This window comes from Ovis aries, chromosome 21, assembly GCF_016772045.2.
Source record: "Ovis aries strain OAR_USU_Benz2616 breed Rambouillet chromosome 21, ARS-UI_Ramb_v3.0, whole genome shotgun sequence".
Taxonomy (NCBI): Eukaryota; Metazoa; Chordata; class Mammalia; order Artiodactyla; family Bovidae; genus Ovis; species Ovis aries.
Genome location: NC_056074.1, coordinates 43656738 through 43677576, shown reverse-complemented (window position 1 = coordinate 43677576; position 20839 = coordinate 43656738). Strand labels below are relative to the sequence as shown.

At 53.0% G+C, this 20839-nt stretch overlaps 1 protein-coding gene across 12 annotated transcripts in view; it reads right to left on the bottom strand.

Annotated features, from left to right (window-relative positions):
- The window catches only part of ANO1 (anoctamin 1), a 192726-nt gene that overhangs the window by 80665 nt on the left and 91222 nt on the right, over window positions 1–20839 (bottom strand). For 11 of the 12 annotated variants that reach the window (XM_042238202.1, XM_060404121.1, XM_027959873.3 and 8 more), the window contains exons 2-3: window positions 19753–19925; window positions 13444–13776 (exon numbers count right to left, since the gene is read on the bottom strand). In XM_042238202.1, the coding sequence (XP_042094136.1) occupies window positions 13444–13776; window positions 19753–19925 (506 nt within the window). Of the gene's footprint in view, window positions 1–13443; window positions 13777–19752; window positions 19926–20323; window positions 20392–20839 lie in introns of those variants that run through there. The other variant, XM_027959872.3, reaches the window with a different exon arrangement.

The window sequence follows — 20839 nt, the reverse complement described above, 5'->3', positions numbered from 1 at the left end:
GTACCGCCCAGGAGGAGCTGCTGTGGCCACTCGGGGGTGCTCACATGGTGCGCCGGCACCAGCATGCCTTCTGCCCATCCTGGACGTGGTGCCCTTGACTGTCTCCAGTGAGCCAGGACCCAGGACGCAGTCTCCGAGGGAGCTGGGGCTGCAGGCCTGGCTGGGGCAGATTTACCCCTCAGCCTTGGCACAGGGTCTGGCTCCCAAGGCCTGGCTTGCTGAAGGAATAAAAGATACATATTCATTGACAGAGCTGTTCTGATGATGGGTGTGTAGGTTACTCAGATTCACACTCTCATGGAAAACAATTAAAAAGAAAAAAAGAAGACCCAGAGGAGTAACTGCCCAAGATGGGGAGTCTAACAGAAGACTCCTCCCTCCCCGTGGAGCTGGACTCCCAGGAGACGACACTTTCATTTGAGCCAGAAGGGGCCTCCCTTCTCCAGACGCGGGAATCACAAGGAAGGTGGTGCTGGTGCCGAGCAGGAGAAGGAGCAGGTGGGGACCCCAGTGGGTCCAGCCATGTCAGCCCATGACCTTGGTTCAGGGTGGTCCTATCCATAACGTCCTCAGATGAGTGGCGAATGCAAGTGCCAAGGCTTTCTGGATAAGGGCACCTTCTTCCCGGGCTTGGGAACTGCCCCACGGGTTACGGAAGGGTGGTGGCCAGTGGGGAAGAGTGCCAGGCCCACCAGAATGCAAGACAGCTGGAGGAAAACCAGCAGAAGTGACCCCCTCAGCTTTGGGATTCTGAGAGGATTAGATGGATAATAAATCCAATAAATCAGCTAAGCTCACCTCGTTTAGAGAAATAAACCTCAAGATAGAAAGGTCCTGCAAAGGACAGGAAACTATTAAAGAAAATGACACAGCCAACTTGGAAAAGAACCAAACAGAACTTGCAGAAATAAAAAAGTGTCATAACGAGAAGCGAAAATACAACAGACACGTTTGAAGACCCTTGACCTCTTCAGGAAAGGGAGACGCAAGAGGGCACAGAGCAGGGGCGTGCTGATACTGTAGGCAGCCCCCTGCCCAGCCCCCTGCTCTCCAGGAAGAAAAACCACCCTGATCTGTAGCTGCGTCATTTGCCAGTTTCCATGGTGTAAACACTCCCGCCGTGGCCTGATTCATGCACCAAAGGGTTAACACCGGCTGGCAGAATTCCCGATGAGCCAGAAAGAGCTGACTCTGGCACACAGCCAGCCTAGAGACATGGGAGGACCTCAGAACCTCAGCCAGAGGGGCACAGACTACCTGGAACCCGGGCAGAGCTGTCCTTGGGGAACTTTAAAGACAAGACTCTTAAAACATGCCCAGAATTCACTTGAAAACAAGTACGCTTCCACAAAACCAAGAGAGGCCCAAAGGAAGCTAGGTGGGCTGTATAAAAGCCTCAGCACTTAAGACTCAAGAAACATAAAAACTTCACAGCCAAAGAAATGAATGTGTAATGGTGGAATTATGAATAGAGATATGAGCAGCTTTAGGACTAGACAATGGCCCCTGATACCTCACTGTAGGAGAGGCTCATGGCATAGGCACTTAGCCTAGAGGTAGGAGTGAGATGGGGCTGAAGACCACATTTTGTTGTTCAGTCACTAAGTCATGTCTGACTGAGACCCCATGGGCTGCGAAACACCAGGCTTCCCTGTCCTTCACCATCTCCTAGAGCTTGCTCAAGTCAGTGATGCCATCCAACCATCTCATCCTCTGCTGTCCCCTTCTCCTCCTGCCTTCAATCTTTTCCAGCATCAGGCTCTTTTCCAGTGAGTCAGTTCTTGGCATCAGTGGCCAAAGTATTGGAGTTTCAGCTTCAGCATCAGTTCCTTCCAATGAATATTCAGGGTTGATTTCCTAGAGGATTGACTGGTTTGATGTCCTTGCAGTCCAAGGGACTCTCAAGAGTCTTCTCCAGCACCACAGTTCAAAAGCATCAATTCTTTGGTGCTCAGCCCTCTCTATAGTCCAGTCATCGTGGTTCAGGGCAAAGAGTGTGACATGAGGACCCAGCACCCAGGTTCAAGTGCTGGCTCTGCCCCTGTCAGGCCTAGTGGCCTTGAACTCCTTGCCCCACCTCTCAGAGCCTCAGTTCATTCCCTCTGTAAAGGGATCTGACCCCTGAACCACAAGGCAGGGCAGGGTGCCCACACAGGGTGGCATGGGGATGGGGGTTTGCGTCCAGGCTGACAAGTCCCCGAGAACATCTGTTGCTCCACTGCCCTTACCTATGGAGTTGTTGAAATTAGACTTCAGGTGCCTCAAAGTGGAGAACCCCTACCCCAATGTCCAGGCCATGAGGAGAGACTCCCCAGCCCGACTCCATGCTCATCACCACACTTAGCCAACTGTCTCGGACACCAGCTCATGCCCACAAGGCCTCAGCTGGAAACTGCAAGAAACATGCCCCTCTCCCCTGTCCCGTGTCCATGGCAACCCTGCCCACCCCCCCAGGAGGAAGGATGTGCCATCACCTCCATTCTACAGATTGAAAAACTGAGGTCCTGAGTGGGGAAACTACTTGCCTGAGGCTGCTCAGCCCCCAGGAAGTGGCCGGGCTGGGTCTAGACCTGCACGCATGGCCTCAGAGGGTCTGGGTGGGATCTGAGCCTCCCTGGGAGCTCAGGTACCCTCACCATGGCCTGACCGTGCGTCCTGGAGTCTGGTGTGGAGGTGGCTCCCATCCTCCTGCAGGCAGCTCCTCGCTTGCTCTTCAAAAAACAACATCCACAAAGACGGGAAACAGATGCCGCCGCGGCCCACATCAGCTCCGGGGAGGAACGAGGAGAAACTACAGCCCGCCAGTCCGGGGTTGCAGCAGCGAGCCCTGAACGGCAGCTTGAAAGCAAACTGACCCTGTAGGGTTCACGGGTCTGTGGCCGTAACAATTCTGCCAAAGCTGGAGTCAAGTTCAACATCAGGGCAGTGCGGGCCTCGGTCACCCCCAGTACTCAGTCGGGATTTTACTGTGTGGCCTTCTCAGCCATGACCACTGGACATAAATAATGCCCTGGCTTTGAGGCTGGACTTAAAAAATGCTGATGGGTTTCAGTTACAAGGAAACACGCTGGCCCACAAGCAGCTCTTGTCCATTTCCTGGGAACCCTGGCCGCTGACCCCAACGCCACCAGAGGGACAGAGGAGTGGGGGGTGGGTGGAAGAGGGGCTCCTGCAGAAGGCAGGCCTGGGCCACCTGCCTCCGGGACCTTTCCCCACCATTTCCATCCTGTCTGCTGCCCCTGGTGTCTCTGATATGACACCCGTCCTGGACCCTCATGTGTGAAACTGACTTCAGGGGTTGTCTTCTTGATCAAGGCATCAGATCCTGATTTGACAACCAGGGCCCCTCTTGTGGGTGGCTGGGGAAATAATTTTTAAGCTGAGTTCCTCTGGGCCCATGGTGCCTGGGGGAGGGTGGGGGTCAAGTGGGTCACCTGTGATCACAGCCAGTTGGCCAGGCTCAGCCTCCATGAGTCCTATACACGAAGTTATGGGCACATTCCTTCCAGTCCCGCCACTCCCCCCTCCCCTGGGTTCCTGGCCCGGGGCACCCAGTGTGTGTGCGGGTCTCTGTCTGGGGTACCCCCGGGGCACTGGACAGTGTATTGGGGACTTGCGTGGACAGTGGAGGGGGAGGGTCCTTCCTTGGGGAAGTTTCTGACGGCTCCTGGGGAAACAGGTCTGCACACTCCTCACGCCTCCAAGCATGGACCAGGGTGAGAAGCACAGTGTGGGGCCCACCTAGACCTGCTGAGTCAGAGCCTGCATCCTGATGACCTCAGGGGCTTCCGTGCACACCCCAGGACTCTGCACCAAGGCAGCTTGGCTGCCCTGCTCAGCCCTCCAACCACAAGCGGTGCCTCCCCACCCACGGCTGCACCTCGAGGGGTCCTGCATGAGCTCCCCTGACTCCTGGGATAACCGCTCGTGTGTAAAGGCTCAGCTTTGAGGTGGGATGAATGGTGCCCTCCAAAAGAGACACTCACATCCCAACTCCCCATATTTGCGAGGGGGGCTTTATTCGGAAAGGGGATCTTTGCAGATGAAATCAAGTTAGATAAGGTTACAGTGGATTGGGTGGGCCTTATGCAGAATGATGGGTGTCTTTATAAGAAGAGGAGAGACAAACAGAGAGGAGGAGCCCCAGCAAGCAGGAGGCTGAGGCTGGGGGGATGTGGCCACAAACCCAGGAACACCTGGAGCCCCAGAAACTGGAAAAGCTGGGAGCAATGCTCCCCCAGAGCCTGAGGGTGTTCCGGTCCTGCTGACACCTTGCCTTTAGACTTCTGGCCCCCAGAACTGGGAGAGAATCAATTAGTATTGTTTTAAGCTCCCTGCAGTCTGTGGTTGTGGGTATCAGAAGCCCCATCCGGGACACTCAATGTTCTGCGTCTCTAAGATCCAGCCCCCCACTGCGCCCTCAGCCAGGCCAGTCGTCCCCTGTCATCACGGGATGTCTTCTCAACAATAAGCCTCCTGACTCGGGAGAAAGTCTTGCGCTGCTCACAGAGGCCCCGTCTGTGTGGGGCTCGAAGCCCATGTTGCCCCAGAGTGGCTCAGCCACACACCCACTGGCCCTGAGGGAGCAGAGAGGGTCACACACCTCTGCACACCCTGCCTGGTCACAACTGCAGATGACCAGGCCAGCAGACACCTCGGGACGGGGGTGGGTGTACTTGCTCATCTGCCCCCATGCCTCTTGCATCACTGTCCTGCATCCCCCATCCCTGCTCCTGGGCTTCCCTTGGGCTCCCCCTGTGGCTCGGCTGGTAAAGAATCCGCCTGCAATGCGGGAGACCGGGGTTCGATCCCTGCGTTGGGGAGATCCCCTGGAGAAGGGAAAGGCTACCCTCTCCAGTATTCTGGCCTGCAGAATTCCATGGACTATACAGTCCATGGGGCTGCAAAGAGTCGGACATGACTGAGTGACTTTCATTTCATTCATCCCTGCCCCTGGTCCAGCCTGTCCAGCTGGCCCTCCATGTTGGGGCCTGGGGGATACTGGTGACATTTTCGGTTGTATTTAGGAATGCTTCAAGATATCAAATGCCAGCAACGCCAAGGCTGAGAAATCCCACTTTAAGACTCTTCATATTTTGGGGGTCATTGTTTGAGTAGCTGATGGAGTCCATGGATTTCTTTCTCCCCGGGGAAGCACGCATAAGCCCCAGTTTTGTTTCACAGGGCAAGGTTGCGTGGCTGGGCTCTCTCCGAGGCTATCTTGTTCCCCAAACCCTCTCATTTCTTGTAATCAGAGCACACCCGGGAATGAGTCATCCTGGGCGTCATTCCGCTAATCGCGCTGGCGTGGACCCGCGCACACCCTGCATGCTGCCTCCTCCCGGCGGCCCCTGAATAGACTCTGGTCTGGAGCAGGTGAAGGCAACAGGCTGCCTGGGGCCTGACTCATCTCAGGGGGAAGCTCAGGGTTGCAGGGGCCATGGAAAGGTTGGTTATGATCTGAAGATGCCACAGGAAGATGGTTCACGCTCAGCTCCAGCTGCTTTGAAACCTTGAACTGTTGAGTTTACGCCACAATAACATGTTCATCTAAAAAGGGCCCAATCAGGGACTTCCCCGGTAGTCCAGTGGCTAACACTCTGCCTTCCAATGCAGGGAGTGTGGGCTCAATCCCTGGTTGAGGAACTAAGATCCCGCATGCTGTGAGGTGTGGCCCAGAGTTTTTTTTTTTTTAAAAAGGTTCAATCAACTGCTGAGACCTTTTTAAGGCTATAGAACCAAATTATCACTGAGATTTGGGGTCACTGTGACCTTGTGATTTGTATTAATAATAAGAAATACATTTTTGGTCTTTGTCCCCTGGTCCTGGCACAGAGCTCCTAAAACTCTGGGAATTTCCTAAGTGGGGAGCCCAGTCAAGGTGTCTCTTGTTAGGTGAATGAGGTGACTTTCCCAAGGCGAGGGTGGGGGTACTGGTTGCCAGGGGAAGCAACCACATGGTTAGAGGACTGAGACTTCCAGTCCCTCCCCCGAACCGTGTCTGGGAAAGCGAGAAGGGCTTCCGGTTGAAGCAATCACGAACAGCCAGTGACTTAATCAATTGTGCTTGCGTGATGAATCCTCCAAACCCGCCCCCCCCCCAAACAGGGTCTGGACAGCTTCTGGCTTGGTGAACACACGCAGATTTGGGGAAAGCGAGGCTCTGAGAGCGTGAAGTTCCATGCCTCTCCCCCACACACCCTGTCTTGTGCATCCCCTTCCATATGCTATTCCTGAGTTTATTGCCTTTTACAATAAAGCTGTGATCTAGCAGGCAACATGCTTCTCTGAGTTCTGTGAGCCACTCTACAAATTAATAGAACCCAAAGTCATTAGAACCTCTGAACAGTAGCCAATGGGTCAGAGTGCAGGTGACCATCTGGACTTGCAAATGATGGCTGGAGTCGGGGGAGGGTCTTGCCTCTAACCTGCGGGGTCTGGCACTACCCCCAGATAGGCAGTGTCCACACTGAGTTAGGTTGCAGGACCCCTATCTGGTGTCAGAGAAGTGCTGGGTGGGGCTGGGGAAACACTGCGTGCATGTTGGAACTGGGGGAAGAATCCTCGCCACTTATTGGTACAGCTTGATCTTTTCTGGTGGCCAAAACTGCTGTCTTTATGTTTGCTGTTTGTTTCAAAGTCAAGAAGTTTTTAAAAAGATACGTGTGCTTCTGGATAACCAACAAATCACAGAAGAAATAAAAAAAGAAATCAAAATATGCATAGAAACTAATGAAAATGAAAACACAACAACCCAAAACCTGTGGGACACTATAAAAGCAGTGCTAAGAGGAAAGTTCATAGCAATACAGGCATACCTCAAGAAACAAGAAAAAAGCCAAATAAATAACCTAACTCTACAACTAAAGCAACTAGAAAAGGAAGAATTGGAGAACCCCAGAGTTAGTAGAAGGAAAGAAATCTTAAAAATTAGGACAGAAATAAATGCAAAAGAAACAAAAGAGACCATAGCAAAAATTAACAAAGCCAAAAGCTGGTTCTTTGAAAGGATAAATAAAATTGACAAACCATTAGCCAGACTCATCAAGAAGCAAAGAGAGAAAAATCAAATCAATAAAATTAGAAATGAAAATGGAGAGATCACAACAGACAACACAGAAATACAAAGGATCATAAGAGACTACTATCAGCAGTTGTATGCCAATAAAATGGACAACGTGGAAGAAATAGACAAATTCTTAGAAAAGTACAATTTTCCAAAACTGAACCAGGAAGAAATAGAAAATCTTAACAGACCCATCACAAGCACGGAAATTGAAACTGTGATCAGAAATCTTCCAGCTAACAAAAGCCCAGGTCCAGATGGCTTCACAGCTGAATTCTACCAAAAATTTCGAGAATAGCTAACACCTATCCTACTCAAACTCTTCCAGAAAATTGCAGAGGAAGGTAAACTTCCAAACTCATTCTATGAGGCCACCATCACCCTAATACCAAAACCTGACAAAGATGTCACAAAAAAAGAAAACTACAGGCCAATATCACTGATGAACATAGATGCAAAAATCCTCAACAAAATTCTAGCAATCAGAATCCAACAACACATTAAAAAGATCATGCACCATGACCAAGTGGGCTTTATCCTAGGGATGCAAGGATTCTTCAATATCCGCAAATCAATCAATGTAATTCACCACATTAACAAATTGAAAAATAAAAACCATATGATTATCTCAATAGATGCAGAGAAGGCCTTTGACAAAATTCAACATCCATTTATGATAAAAACTCTCTAGAAAGCAGGAATAGAAGGAACATACCTCAACATAATAAAAGCTATATATGACAAACCCACAGCAAACATTATCCTCAATGGTGAAAAATTGAAAGCATTTCCCTAAAGTCAGGAACAAGACAAGGGTGCCCACTTTCACCGCTACTATTCAACATAGTTCTGGAAGTTTTGGCCACAGCAATCAGAGCAGAAAAAGAAATAAAAGGAATCCAAATTGGAAAAGAAGAAGTAAAACTTTCGCTGTTTGCAGATGACATGATCCTCTACATAGAAAACCCTAAAGACTCCACCAGAAAATTACTAGAGCTAATCAATGAATACAGTAAAGTTGCAGGATATAAAATCAACACACAGAAATCCCTTGCATTCCTATACATGAATAATGAGAAAGTAGAAAAAGAAATTAAGGAAACAATTCCATTCACCATTGCAACGAAAAGAATAAAATACTTAGGAATATATCTACCTAAAAAAACTAAAGACCTATATATAGAAAACTATAAAACACTGATGAAAGAAATCAAAGAGGACACTAATAGAGGGAGAAATATACCATGTTCATGGATCGGAAGAATCAATATAGTGAAAATGAGTATACTACCCAAAGCAATTTACAAATTCAATGCAATCCCTATAAAGCTACCAGCCATATTTTTCACAGAACTAGAACAAATAATTTCAAGATTTGTATGGAAATACAAAAACCTCGAATTGCCAAAGCAATCTTGAGAAAGAAGAATGGAACTGGAGGAATCAACTTGCCTGACTTCAGGCTCTACTACAAAGCCACAGTCATCAAAACAGTATGGTACTGGCACAAAGACAGACATATAGATCAATGGAACAAAATAGAAAGCCCAGAGATAAATCCACACACATATGGACACCTTATCTTTGACAAAGGAGGCAAGAATATACAATGGAGTAAAGACAATCTCTTTAACAAGTGGTGCTGGGAAAACTGGTTAACCACTTGTAGAAGAATGAAACTAGATCACTTTCTAACACCGCACACAAAAATAAACTCAAAATGGATTAAAGATCTAAATGTAAGACCAGAAACTATAAAACTCCTAGAGGAGAACATAGGCAAAACACTCTCAGACATAAATCACAGCAGGATCCTCTATGATCCACCTCCCAGAATTCTGGAAATAAAAGCAAAAATAAACAAATGGGATCTAATTAAAATTAAAAGCTTCTGCACAACAAAGGAAAATATAAGCAAGGTGAAAAGACAGCCTTCTGAATGGGAGAAAATAATAGCAAATGAAGCAACTGACAAACAACTAATCTCAAAAATATATAAGCAACTTGTGCAGCTCAATTCCAGAAAAATAAACGACCCAATAAAAAAATGGGCCAAAGAACTAAATAGACATTTCTCCAAAGAAGACATACAGATGGCTAACAAACACATGAAAAGATGCTCAACATCACTCATTATTAGAGAAATGCAAATCAAAACCACAATGAGGTACCACTTCACACCAGTCAGAATGGCTGCGATCCAAAAATCTGCAAGCAATAAATGCTGGAGAGGGTGTGGAGAAAAGGGAACCCTCCTACACTGTTGGTGGGAATGCAAACTAGTACAGCCACTATGGAGAACAGTGTGGAGATTCCTTAAAAAATTGCAAATAGAACTACCTTATGACCCAGCAATCCCACTGCTGGGCATACACACCGAGGAAACCAGAATTGAAAGAGACACATGTACCCCAATGTTCATCGCAGCACTGTTTATAATAGCCAGGACATGGAAACAACCTAGATGTCCATCAGCAGATGAATGGATAAGAAAGCTGTGGTACATATATACAATGGAATATTACTCAGCCGTTAAAAAGAATTCATTTGAATCAGTTCTGATGAGATGGATGAAACTGGAGCCGATTATACAGAGTAAAGTAAGCCAGAAAGAAAAACACCAATATAGTATACTAACACATATATATGGAATTTAGAAAGATGGCAATGACAACCCTGTATGCAAGACAGCAAAAAAGACACAGATGTGTATAACGGGACTTTTGGACTCAGAGAGAGAGGGAGAGGGTGGGATGATTTGGGAGAATGGCATTCTAACATGTATACTATCATGTAAGAATCGAATCGCCAGTCTATGTCTGATGCAGGATACAGCATGCTTGGGGCTGGTGCATGGGGATGACCCAGAGAGATGTTATGGGGAGGGAGGTGGGAGGGGGGTTCATGTTTGGGAACGCATGTAAGAATTAAAGAGTTTAAAATTTAAAAAAAAAGAAAGAAAGAAAGAAAGAAAAAAACCAAAAAATAAAAAAATAAAAAGATATGTGTGGCAAAGGATTTAATTGGACTTGGAAAGGCTCTTCTTTCTCCTTTGTGAGCATGGCCATTCCATTTTCATATGAGCAATAATGATATATAGCTGAATATTCATATCACCAGTGAGAATTTCCCGAGTGCCAGACTCTAAGTGAAGTACTTTAGGATAAACCAGTGATGTAATGGCTTGTTTCCCAGGTGGCTCAGCAGAAAAGAACCCGCCAGCCAATTTAAGAGATGAAGGAGACCTGAGTTCAATCCCTGGGTAGGCAAGATCCCCTGGAGGAGGAAATGGCAAACCATTTCAGTATTCTTGCCTGAAAAATTCCGCGAAGAGAGGAGCCTGGGGGCTACAGTCAACAGGGCTGCAAAGAGTTGGACATGAAAGAGCAACTGAACATGCACACAGTCATGTAAACACTCTTGTTATCTCTGACAAATGGTGAAGCTTTGTTGTCGCTGTTGCTCAGTCATCAAACTTTGTCTGATTCTCTGTGACCCCATGGACCGTAGCACGGCAGGCTTCCCTGTCCATCACCATCTCCCGGAGCTTGCTCAAACTCATGTCCATTGAGTTGGTGATGCCATCCAATCACCTCATCCTCTGTCGTCCCCTTCTCCTCCTGTCCTCAGTCCTTCCCAGCATCAGGGTCTTTTCCAATGAGTTGGCTCTTCACATCAGGTGGCCAAAGTACTGGAGCTTCAGCTTCAGCATCAGCCCTTCCAATGAGTATTCAGGGTTGACTGCCTTTAGGAATGACTGGTTTGATCTCCTTACTGTCCAAGGGACTCTTAACAGTCTTCTCCAGTACCACAATCTGAAAGCATCAATTCTTTGGTGCTCAGCCTTCTTTGTGGTTCATCTCTCACATCCGTACATGATTACTGGAAAAATCATAGCTTTGACTTGTACAGACCTTTGTTGGCAAAGTCTCTGCTTTTTAATACGTTGTCTAGGTTTGTCATAGCTTTCCTTCCAAGGAGCAAGCGTCTTTTAATTTCATGGCTGCAGTCACCATCCACAGTGATTTTGGAAATAAAATCTGTCACTGTTTCCACTTTTTCCCCATCTACCATTTATTTGCCATGAAATACTGGGACCAGATGCTATGATCCTAGTGTTCTGAATGCTGAGTTTTAAGCTAGCTTTTTCACTATCCTCTTTCACCCTCATCAAGAGGATCTTTAGTTCCTCTTCACTTTTTGCCATTAGAGAGGTATCATCTGCCTATCTGAGGTTATTGGTATTTCTCCCAGAAATCTTGATTCCAGCTTGGGATTCATCTAGCCTGGCATTTGACATGACATACTCTGATATAAGTTAAATAAGCAGGGTGACAATATACAGCCTTGATGAACTCCTTTTTTCGTTTTCAACCAGTCTGTTGTTTCATATCCAGTTCTGACTGTTGGTTCCTGATCTGCATGCAGATTTCTCAGGAGGCAGGTAAAGTGTTCCTATCTCTTAAAGAATTTTCCACAGTTTGTTGTGATGCACACAGTCAAAGGCTTTAGTGTAGTCAATGAAGCAGAAGTAGATGTTTTCCCAGGATTTCCTTGCTTTCTCTATGACCCAAGAGATGTTGCCATTTGATTTCTGGTTCCTCTGACTTTTCTAAATCCAGCTTGTACATCTGGAAGTTCTCAGTTCATATACCACTGAAGCCCAGCTTGAAGGATTTTGAGCGTTACCTTGCTAGTATGCGAAATGAGTGCAACCGTACAATGGCCTGAAGCTTTATGTCTTGCGAAGGACAGGCAGAAGGTCTGGTATCTGGCGAGGAAGGTGTGAATTGTTGGACCCTGGGGTAGGGGGTCCTTTCAAACTTGAGATTTTAAAGTCGTAGTCAGGAAAAAGTGGCAGAGACAGACAATGAATCCCTGGTGAACAGAAAAGGCGCCCATCACACCGCACCCAGGATCACAGTTCCAGGGACAGGCTCCACTAGCAGCCTCCCTCTGGCCTCTCCTGCCTCTGACGGAGGCCACTGGTTCCTCCAGTTATAAAGGACACGCTGAAATCAAGCCTCTATAGTAGCCGCATTGTTCCAACAAAAGGCCGCGGGGCTGGCTGGGTGGGACTGGGAAAAGCCAGTGTGAATGACTGTCCTCTCTCTTGAGTGGCCCCAGCTCAGGTCTAAGCCAAAGCGTGACAGAAAACCCTGAAGGACCAGAGTATGCCTGTCTGTGGCTGCTGCCTTCAGAATCAGAAAGGCAGGCTCTCGGCCACCCAGTCAGAATCCATCCTTTGCATCCTGACAACCAGAATGTTTTAAGTCCCTCATATCCTCACAGCTCCAGTGGGAACCAACCCTACAGCTGAACTCACCGAGACCTGCCAGGTAACCAAAGCCCCATCAGAGGGGTGGTCCCTGCTGAGCACAAGAGGCCTCGACCTCGGGGTCAAGGTGGAACGAGGGCCGTTAAGCATGCTTGGTTGCTTTCATTCGAAGTAGCATCAAAGTATGAAAGAGTGTTCATACCCGCTCCCCGGTCACTAGTCTGAGTACCGCGAAAACCTTCTCATCACCAGACCCAAAGCGTTCACCGTTTAAGGATTGGGTGGTACTTATCAAATAAAATAGCAAACTAACACCACCTTCTGTTTGGAACATTCTCAATGGACTCATGGCTCCCCAAGTCAGCCTACTGACTGTGTTCTCTGCTCTGAACATGCTGTAGAGACTTCGTCTGATTCTTGGTTAACCTGCACAGTGACAGTTCCTCGGGCTGGGGGCCTGACCCTCAGTGTTCACGGAAGGAGGGCCCCCACCCCCTCATGCACAGAGAGGTAAGCGGACGGTGCTCGAGCACCAGCAAGTCTGCCGAGAAGCCGAGGGGGCCGACTGATGGTCTCCAGCGTCACCAAGGTCATCTCCACACTGCCGCGCTTTTCCGTCACCAGGGCGGCCTGCAGGCCAGGTGAGGTGACCTTCTGCTTTGCCCGGGAAACGTCCCCTGAGAAAGACTCTCCGGCTTTGCCAAGGGAGGAGCAGGGAGGAGCTCCGGAAACCAGTGTGATGGTCTCCGAGTCCAGCGCACCAGGGCCCGCGGGGGATCAGACTGGCCAACCTCCTCACTCGACAAGTTGAGAAACCAAGGCCCTGAGAAGCCGACATCGAGCTCCAGGGAGGCTCCCGGGAGAGCTTCGTCCTCTGCCCAGCTTCCCAGGGGAGGAACTGACCCGAGCAGGAAATGACCCCACCGGTCAGGGCGGAGAAGCCCAGCCCCTCCTCTGGGGCAGCCCCTCCTCTTTGGGCTCTCTCCACTCAACCAGGAGGGTGTCAGCACCGGCCCTCTTCTGAGAGCAGCTGAAGGTGGGGCCTCCCGGAGGCCGCCGGCCCGCCCGCCCCCGCCCGTTCAGGAGCGCGGACACTTACGTCCTCGTCCCGCTCCAGCTCCAGGCCGGCCTCCACCAGGTTGCCCTCGTACTCCTCCCGGCGGAAGCGCTTGTCATCTTCGTGGTAGTCCAGCGGCGGCTCGGGCTCGCCCGCGCCCAGGGGGCCCGCCTTCCCAGGCAGGGGCTGGTCCTGCCGGGCGCTGCGGGCGGCTGGGCCCGCGTCGCCGTGCTGGGCCCTCCTGGCCAGCGTCCTGCCGCCCGAGGCCCTCTTGTGGTGGTACACCAGGACATAGTCCACCTTGCGCTTGCCGTCGCGGAAGTACAGGCCGTACTTGCACTCGGCGTCCGGGTCCACAGACAAGGAGTTCAGCAGCTGTGGGGAGGAGACAGCCGCTCGCCGTCAGGGGCTTGGGAACGGGCCCGCGGAGGGGCCAGCCACCGGCCACCCGACCGCCCGCCACCCCACCCTGCCCACCCTCTCCACTGCCGCCTTCTGATGGCAGGGGCCCAGACGCCTGAGCACACTGCAGAAGGCCCTGCCTCCCAGGGCCTGGCATTCAAGAGGAGCCGTCCCTGCTCACAGCACTTGCGGATGCCAACCCTGGATGCTCTCGCGCGAGGGCATCCCAGCTTTGCGGAGGAGGAGGGTGGGCTGCCTGGGGAGGACCAGCGGCTCGAACAGGGTGTGGAGTCTGCAGGGCCAACCCCTCGGGGGTGCTCCTGTCACACAGGGTCCCGGGTGGAGTGGAGCAGACTGCGTCTGCTCGTCGTGACTCCGATGGCTAGTAAGCTTGGTGACGGCATGTCGAGGTGACCGCCGGCCCTCGCCTGGCCTGGCTCTGCCACTAATGTGCGGTCAGGGGCCAGGCACCTGCTCTGTTAGTTGAGGTTCTCCCAGATGGACTGCCAGACCCCGAGTCAAGAATTTGGGTTCAGCGGGGGGTCTCAGGGGCCAGAGCGAGGGCAGAGGTGGTAGAGATGGCATCAGGGGTCTGGGGAGCTGCACCTGCAGTCCTGCCTCAGTTTCCCCCTCTGCCTGTCCAGGGGGCCAAGGAGATGGAGCCTGGGGGGCCGGGCTCAAAGTCCAGGCACCCCCACGGGCACCATAGTGCGTGGCTTCTGTGGAAAATCACACCTGGCTCTCAAACTCCTGCGGGAGTCAGATGGTTGTCGAGGGTCTTAGGTTCCCCAGCAAGCTGGTCTCGGAAATAAGAGAAAATAAATAAAATCATGCCGGGAAGAGGGCTCACTTTGCACCATTCAGAGTCCTTGGAGCTGGGCTGGGGCTGAGAGGCCGGGTCCACAGCCCGTGCCAGGAAGGCTGGGGGGCTGGGGGGCGGAAGGAGGCCCGTCTCCCCTCCCCCAGCCAAGGACAGAGACCATGGATCACCCCAGCATCTTTGGTGGGTCATGGGGGACAGGCGGGAGAAAGTTGTTCACCTCTGTTTGTTGGGGAAACTGAGGCCTGGTGAGGGGCGCCTGAGGCGACAGTGCGGGCGGGCTGCATCCAGCCTGGAGTCCTGGCTGCACCCAGGACCCCCACCCAACAGCACCAGGGACCTGGGGTGACACTCCTTCCCAGCACAGCTCCACCCTCTCATGCAGCCCCTGCTCGAGGGCTGTAATCAGAGTTACTGGATCTGGAGGAAGTTGCGGCTCTGGCGAGTGCAGCGGTCAGCCCTCGCTGCCCTTGCTGACCCCTCACAGGCTGCTCCACTGGACACTGTTAGTGTCAGTGCAGCCGCCCAGCTGAGCCACGGTTCCCAGCCCCCTGCTCCCAGAACCACAGGGAAGGGAAGCTCAGGGTGGAGGGGGGTTGGGGGCAACGAGAGCCCTCAGGTACGTCCAGGCTTGGTCCCTCTCCAGCTATGAGCCCTCGGGACACTCTACCTGCTTTGGGCTTCGGTTTCCAGCTCTGTAAAATGGGTGGATAACAGAAGCTGCCCCCACCAGCAGCCGGGAGGACTCGCTGAGTTAAAGAGCACCAGGTCTGGGTGGACCCTCCCTCTAACTCTTGGGACAGGCACCCGGAGGCCATCCCATCTCCCAGCCCCCCATGCCGGTGCCGACGGCAGGTGCTCATTCCCCTGGATATCCCAAGAGGGGCAAAGAAATGCACTGTCACGGATAGCTGGCAGAGAAGGGGTTCCTCTCCTTGCAAAGGGGGTGGGCAGAAAAGCCAGAAGGCCGCCCAGGGAAGATTGAAGACACTGGCCAGTGCTCAGGAATGAAGCTGCTGCCCGCGGGCAGGGTGAGCGCGTGGGAGGCGGTCAGAGCCAGGTGGACACGCAGGCTCCAGGCAGGCAGTGCTGAAGGGCACACGGCCTGCTGCCAGCATCCTGGGCACACCAGACTCCCAGCATCTCTACAAGGGGTTCCTCCTTATTTTCCAAACAGGCAACTCAGATCCTCTGAGCTGACCCAGAGGCTGTGTGCAGTGTCCGAGGGTGGGAGTGCTCATCCTGTCTCCTGCCTGCACCATCCTCCCCAGTCTCCTCCCTCACCGACCCCCACGGGAGTCAGGACGCCTCATCCCCTCCTCCCTGTCTTTTTAAATGCTCGGCACTAAGTGCACGGTTCTGGAATGAATGTATGCGTGTGTGAATGAATGACGCAGACATGGGTTTTGCGCATTGCTACTGGTAGGGGCCACCAGATCAAACATATGGAAGCTGAGACCCAGTCAGACCAGAGTTTAGACACTACACCCCGACTCCCAAGCTCTAAGACTCAGTTTTTCCATCTGCAAAATGGGGACAAAAACATCTCGACTGAGGTCGTGGGATGCTTGTGAGGACTGAGTGTGATGGGAGAACTGAATGGATTTTGAAGATGAACCCCTGAGCTGCCCCAGAAAGAAAAGTGAAAGTGTTAGTTGCTCAGTCATGTCTGACTCTTTGGGACCCCTGGACTGTAGCCAGCCAGGCTCCTCTGACCATGGGATTCTCCAGGCAAGAAGACTGGAGTGGGTGGCCATTCCCTTCTCCAGGGGATCTTCCCGACCCAGGGATAGAACCTGGGCCTCCTGCATTGCAGGCAGATTCTTTACCCTCTGAGTCACCAGGGAAGTCCAAGGAAGGTAGAAAGATGGCTCCTTGAGGGGACAGGAGAAGAGGCCAGGGGCCAAAGTTCCCCTTCACAGTAAGTGTGCCCTGACCCAAGCACCAGGGACAGGGAGAGGGCAGTCTACCTGCCTCTCCAAACTCTCAGAACAGGACAGAGGAGGAGAGTGGAGCCCTGAATCCACACATTGGTTGCTGCACTGGGGCCCGTGTATTCTTTCTTTATACTTATTTTTTTATTGCAGTATAGCCGATCTACAAGGCTGTGTTAATTTCTGCTGCACAACAAAGTGATTCAGTTATGCATAGATACAGTCTTTTTGCAAAATACTGTTTTCCATTAGGGTTTGTCACAGGATATGGGCATAGTTCCCTGTGCTCTACAGTAGGACCTTGCTGTTAAAAACCTGTGTCTGCTAACCCCAGTCTCCCACTCCGTCCTTCCCCTCCCCCTTGACAACCACAAGCCTGTTCTCTATACCCAGAACCCAGCGCATTCTTTCATTTGGCTTCTTACCTGGAGTTGGAGCTCCAGGAACTGAATTCACTCATTTGTGTGCGATAGACCAAGTCAGGGCATGTCTCAAGGATCATTCTAAGAGAACCTGCTATATTCATTTTTTCCAAAAATGGGGAAAATGAAATCAGTGACCTGCAAAATTTCTTTCCATCTTGGGACTCTCTGAATTTCAACTCCAATCTGAACATCACTCTGAAACACTTTTACTCGAAAAAATTTTAAATTAAATTACTCGCATTGCATATTAACTTATGATTAATGGGCTAATTCCGTGATCCATAAACAGATTGTCTCCAACAGCAGATAAAGAGGACGCGCTCTTATCTCGCAAGCAGGCAAATGCCAGCCTGTCTCCGGGGTGTCTGGGCTTGTTGAGACATAGATTCAAGGCCACTGACAGCCCACAGTGTGAAGAAGAAAGTAGAAACACTCAAAGATTAACACAAAGAAAACTTCATGAAATGAGTTGCACCCACCAATCTGGGCTCTAACTTTTGAGTTATCTCTTATACCTCTTTCTATAGGAACAAGGAAATGACCTTCACCCTTGAACTTGGGAATGAGAATGAGGAAAGGCACAGACAAGGAGGCTGGGGCAGGGCTTATTCTGATGGCCCATGTAAATGACGTTGACACCCCCAGTATGGGATGCAAGTCTGGGAACCGGATGGGGACTTTCTGAAAGGCAGTCCACACCCTCTGGGCTTCATCTGCATGGAGCCGCCTTCGCTGGGTGACTCAGGGTAGTGAATGAACAACAATCATTGGCATGAGCAGTCTTGGGGATGCCCTGGGAGGCTCTCTCTGGCACAGGGCCTGCCCAGCAGCACGGACAGGCCCCCGGCTCCTGGAGCCGCTGTGTCCAGCCTCCCTGAGGCCCTCTCTCTCCGGTGGGACACTGCTCAGCCCGCCTTCCTGTGGCCATGTGCCCCGATTCACAGCCCTTCAAGCCCATCATACCTGGAACCTCCCCATAGTAAGAGCTATGTGCAAAGAAGACTCACCAGTCTCCTCTGGGCTTATCTACTTGTTTCTCGATGGTAGAGACCTTGAGGGAAGGGCCGAGTGGCCTCTCTGCAGACTTTGTGGTTTGGGGGGAGTGGAGAGGGGAGTTCTAGATGGGGGTGGGCCATGGGTCCCTTTAGTAAAGCTCCAGAGCCCAGGAGCCATCTGTTAAGAGCTCCATTTTTCATTTCACAACCTGTCTCTCTCAAGTTGAATCTGGTCAACCTCTGGAATGTCTGTTTCTCTTCATTATCTTGGCTGCCACCCCTATCTCATGCCTCCTAACCCGTGCACCCCTCCTTCCCACCTGTGAGTCTTCATATATGCCATTTCTTTGTGCTGAAGGCCCCACCCCGCCCAATTATGGATATAACCGGGCCCCTCTCCTCCAGAATGTCCGTCCCTCCAGCAGGCTGTCCGTGGAAACCCGCCTCTGTGTCTTGGCTCTTCCAAGCTCACCTCCCAGCTGGTGAGTGACACCAGACAGTCATCTGCCCCCCTCCGGCCCCCACTTTGCATCTGCAGGAGCAATACCTACCTCCATAGCTACTGAGAGAGCAAAATGAGTTAACACACAGAGACTGGCCCACCGCCCTGGAAGCGTCCCTTGTTGCTGTCCTGGGTAACCTCCACTACTGCTCCTTGAGCCCCAGCTGGGCAGGGTCCCCTGTCTCGTCCCCTCTGGGGGTGCCCAGGATCCCACAGGGCCCGGCACACAGCAGACACACACAGTGTGGGCTGAAGCTCTAACCCCTAAGCTTTCAAGGCCACCACCAACAGCGGTCCCTAACACTCCCAGCATTTTGGGGCAGGCCCAGCTGTGAAAGACGCCCCACAGCCCATGGGAGCCCGGCTGTGATCTGAGGCTGGGGGTCTCTGCCTTTCCTGGCACACATGCCACCGGCACCTCCCTGGACGCCCCCACCGACTCGGGCAGAGGCTACTGAGGCAGGCAGGGATAACCCTGGGCTTGGTCAGAGCAGAACAGGGCAGCTGGGGCTTCCGCATCTCCTGGGGAGGGGCCCGGGCGGTGCTTGGGGGAAGGGGGGAGACAGGGGAGTCTATTTTCTGGCCCCAGAGCCAGCAGAGTCAGCGGGGCTCCCTGGCTGAGGCACTGGTCTCAGCCCTTCCCTCATCTGGCAAACTTTGTTCCAACTTTAAGCCAAAACCCTCATGGGCGAATTCTGACCTGGGATCAGACGAGACCCGCTAGGGTCTCGTGGTCACCTAGTCGGGTAGGGTAGGTGCTGGCCCACGCGGCCTGGCTATCATCCAGGCCAGGCGCAAACGCGGGGTTTGGGGAGACGGGCCAACGTGGAAAGACCGACCGGCCCTGGCGCCTGCTGCCCGGGGCGTGTGGAGCTCCCAGGCCGGGCACCCCGCACGGAGGCGCGAGGCTGTGGCCCGAGGCGGACGGCGCGGTGGCGCCTGGAGGCTGCCGCCCTCCCCGGGCGAGGCGGCTTCCCCACCCCCACGCGTTGCCCCAAATCGGCACCAGCGGGAAGGAAGCGTCCCTCCCGGGGCCCTAGCGGGCTCACGCTCGAGCTGGGGGCGAAGCGGCTGCGAGCGGGGACTCGCGGCCGGGGTCGGGGCGGGGTGGGTGGGCGCGTGCCTGCGGCCGGGCTCACGTGCGCCGCTGGGCGCCCCCGAAGCGCCTAGCGCCCCGCGGACCCGGCGCCTCCCGTCCCGCCCGCCCGCCCCGGGCGCGGCGCAGGTGCGCGGCCTTCCCTGGCGATCGCGGCTGGCAGCCGCCCTCACTCACCGTGCCCTCGGACGGCAGGTAGCCGATATCCTCGATGGCGCAGATGTTGATGATGTGGACGCTGCGGTCCTCGGCCGGGAGCGTCGAGTACTTCTCGTTGACCCTCATCGCGGCCGCCTGTGCGCCGGGACCGCCGGGCGGCGCGCCCTCCCCATCCACGGCCCCGGCGGCCTCTGCAAGCGGACAGGCGGCGTTCGGGCGCGCTGGCTCGCAGGGGGCCGGGCCTCCCGCTCCGCCCGCCGCCCGCGTCGCCCGGCCCCGGCCCGGCCCCGGCCCCGCGCGCCGCGGTGCAGGAGCGCCCACCCTGCGGGTCCCGCGCCGGCTCGGGCCTGGACGCCCCGCCGGCTTCCTTCGCCTTCAAGAAAGATACCAGCGCTGTGCGCTCGCTTATGCCCGGGCGGCGGCCACGCGGGTCAGATTTTCCGTAGAAATTTAAACACAGGAAGAAAGTATTCCATTCCTGCGGAGAGCCCCACCAAGTTTTATTTTTATCCGAGGAAAGTGCCCCTCGAGCTGCTTTTGAGGGAGGCCGGGGTGTCACAGCAGGGAGGGAACGTCCACCAGCCCCCACCTTCAAGAAAAGGCTCGGATCTTGGTAGTCCTGCTGCGGGTCACCTTGCAGCCTAGAGGGACGCTTCTGAGGTTGGAGTCACGAATGCTCTCCCTGCCTCTTCCCGCTCCACCCCTGGCTGACTCCTGGTGGCCACTCAGCTCTCACCTCCTCCAGGGAGCCTCCCCTGCTTGCTGCGTGCCCGCCCTGTCCAGCTCCTCCCCGGAGCCCCCACTTGCCGAATGTTTAATACTCTTGTGCCCAAGCATGACCAGAGTCTGGAACACAGTTCACCTCATTGAACCCACAGCCTGGTCCTCCCGTCACAGAGGGGACTGGGGGTTTCAGAGGCCAAAGACGTGGGGGTGGGGTGGGCCCCTGCAGAGCTGCCCGCCCTCCTTGTGTGGTCTCTGCTACCCCCCTGAGGGATGGGGAAGGTGGCTTTGATATCTCTCCTCCCTGGGCTAGCAGGGGCCCAGCCCCTGGTAGGTGTTCATTTTTAATCCTCCGTCCCTGCAGGAGGAGGATGAAGGTCCC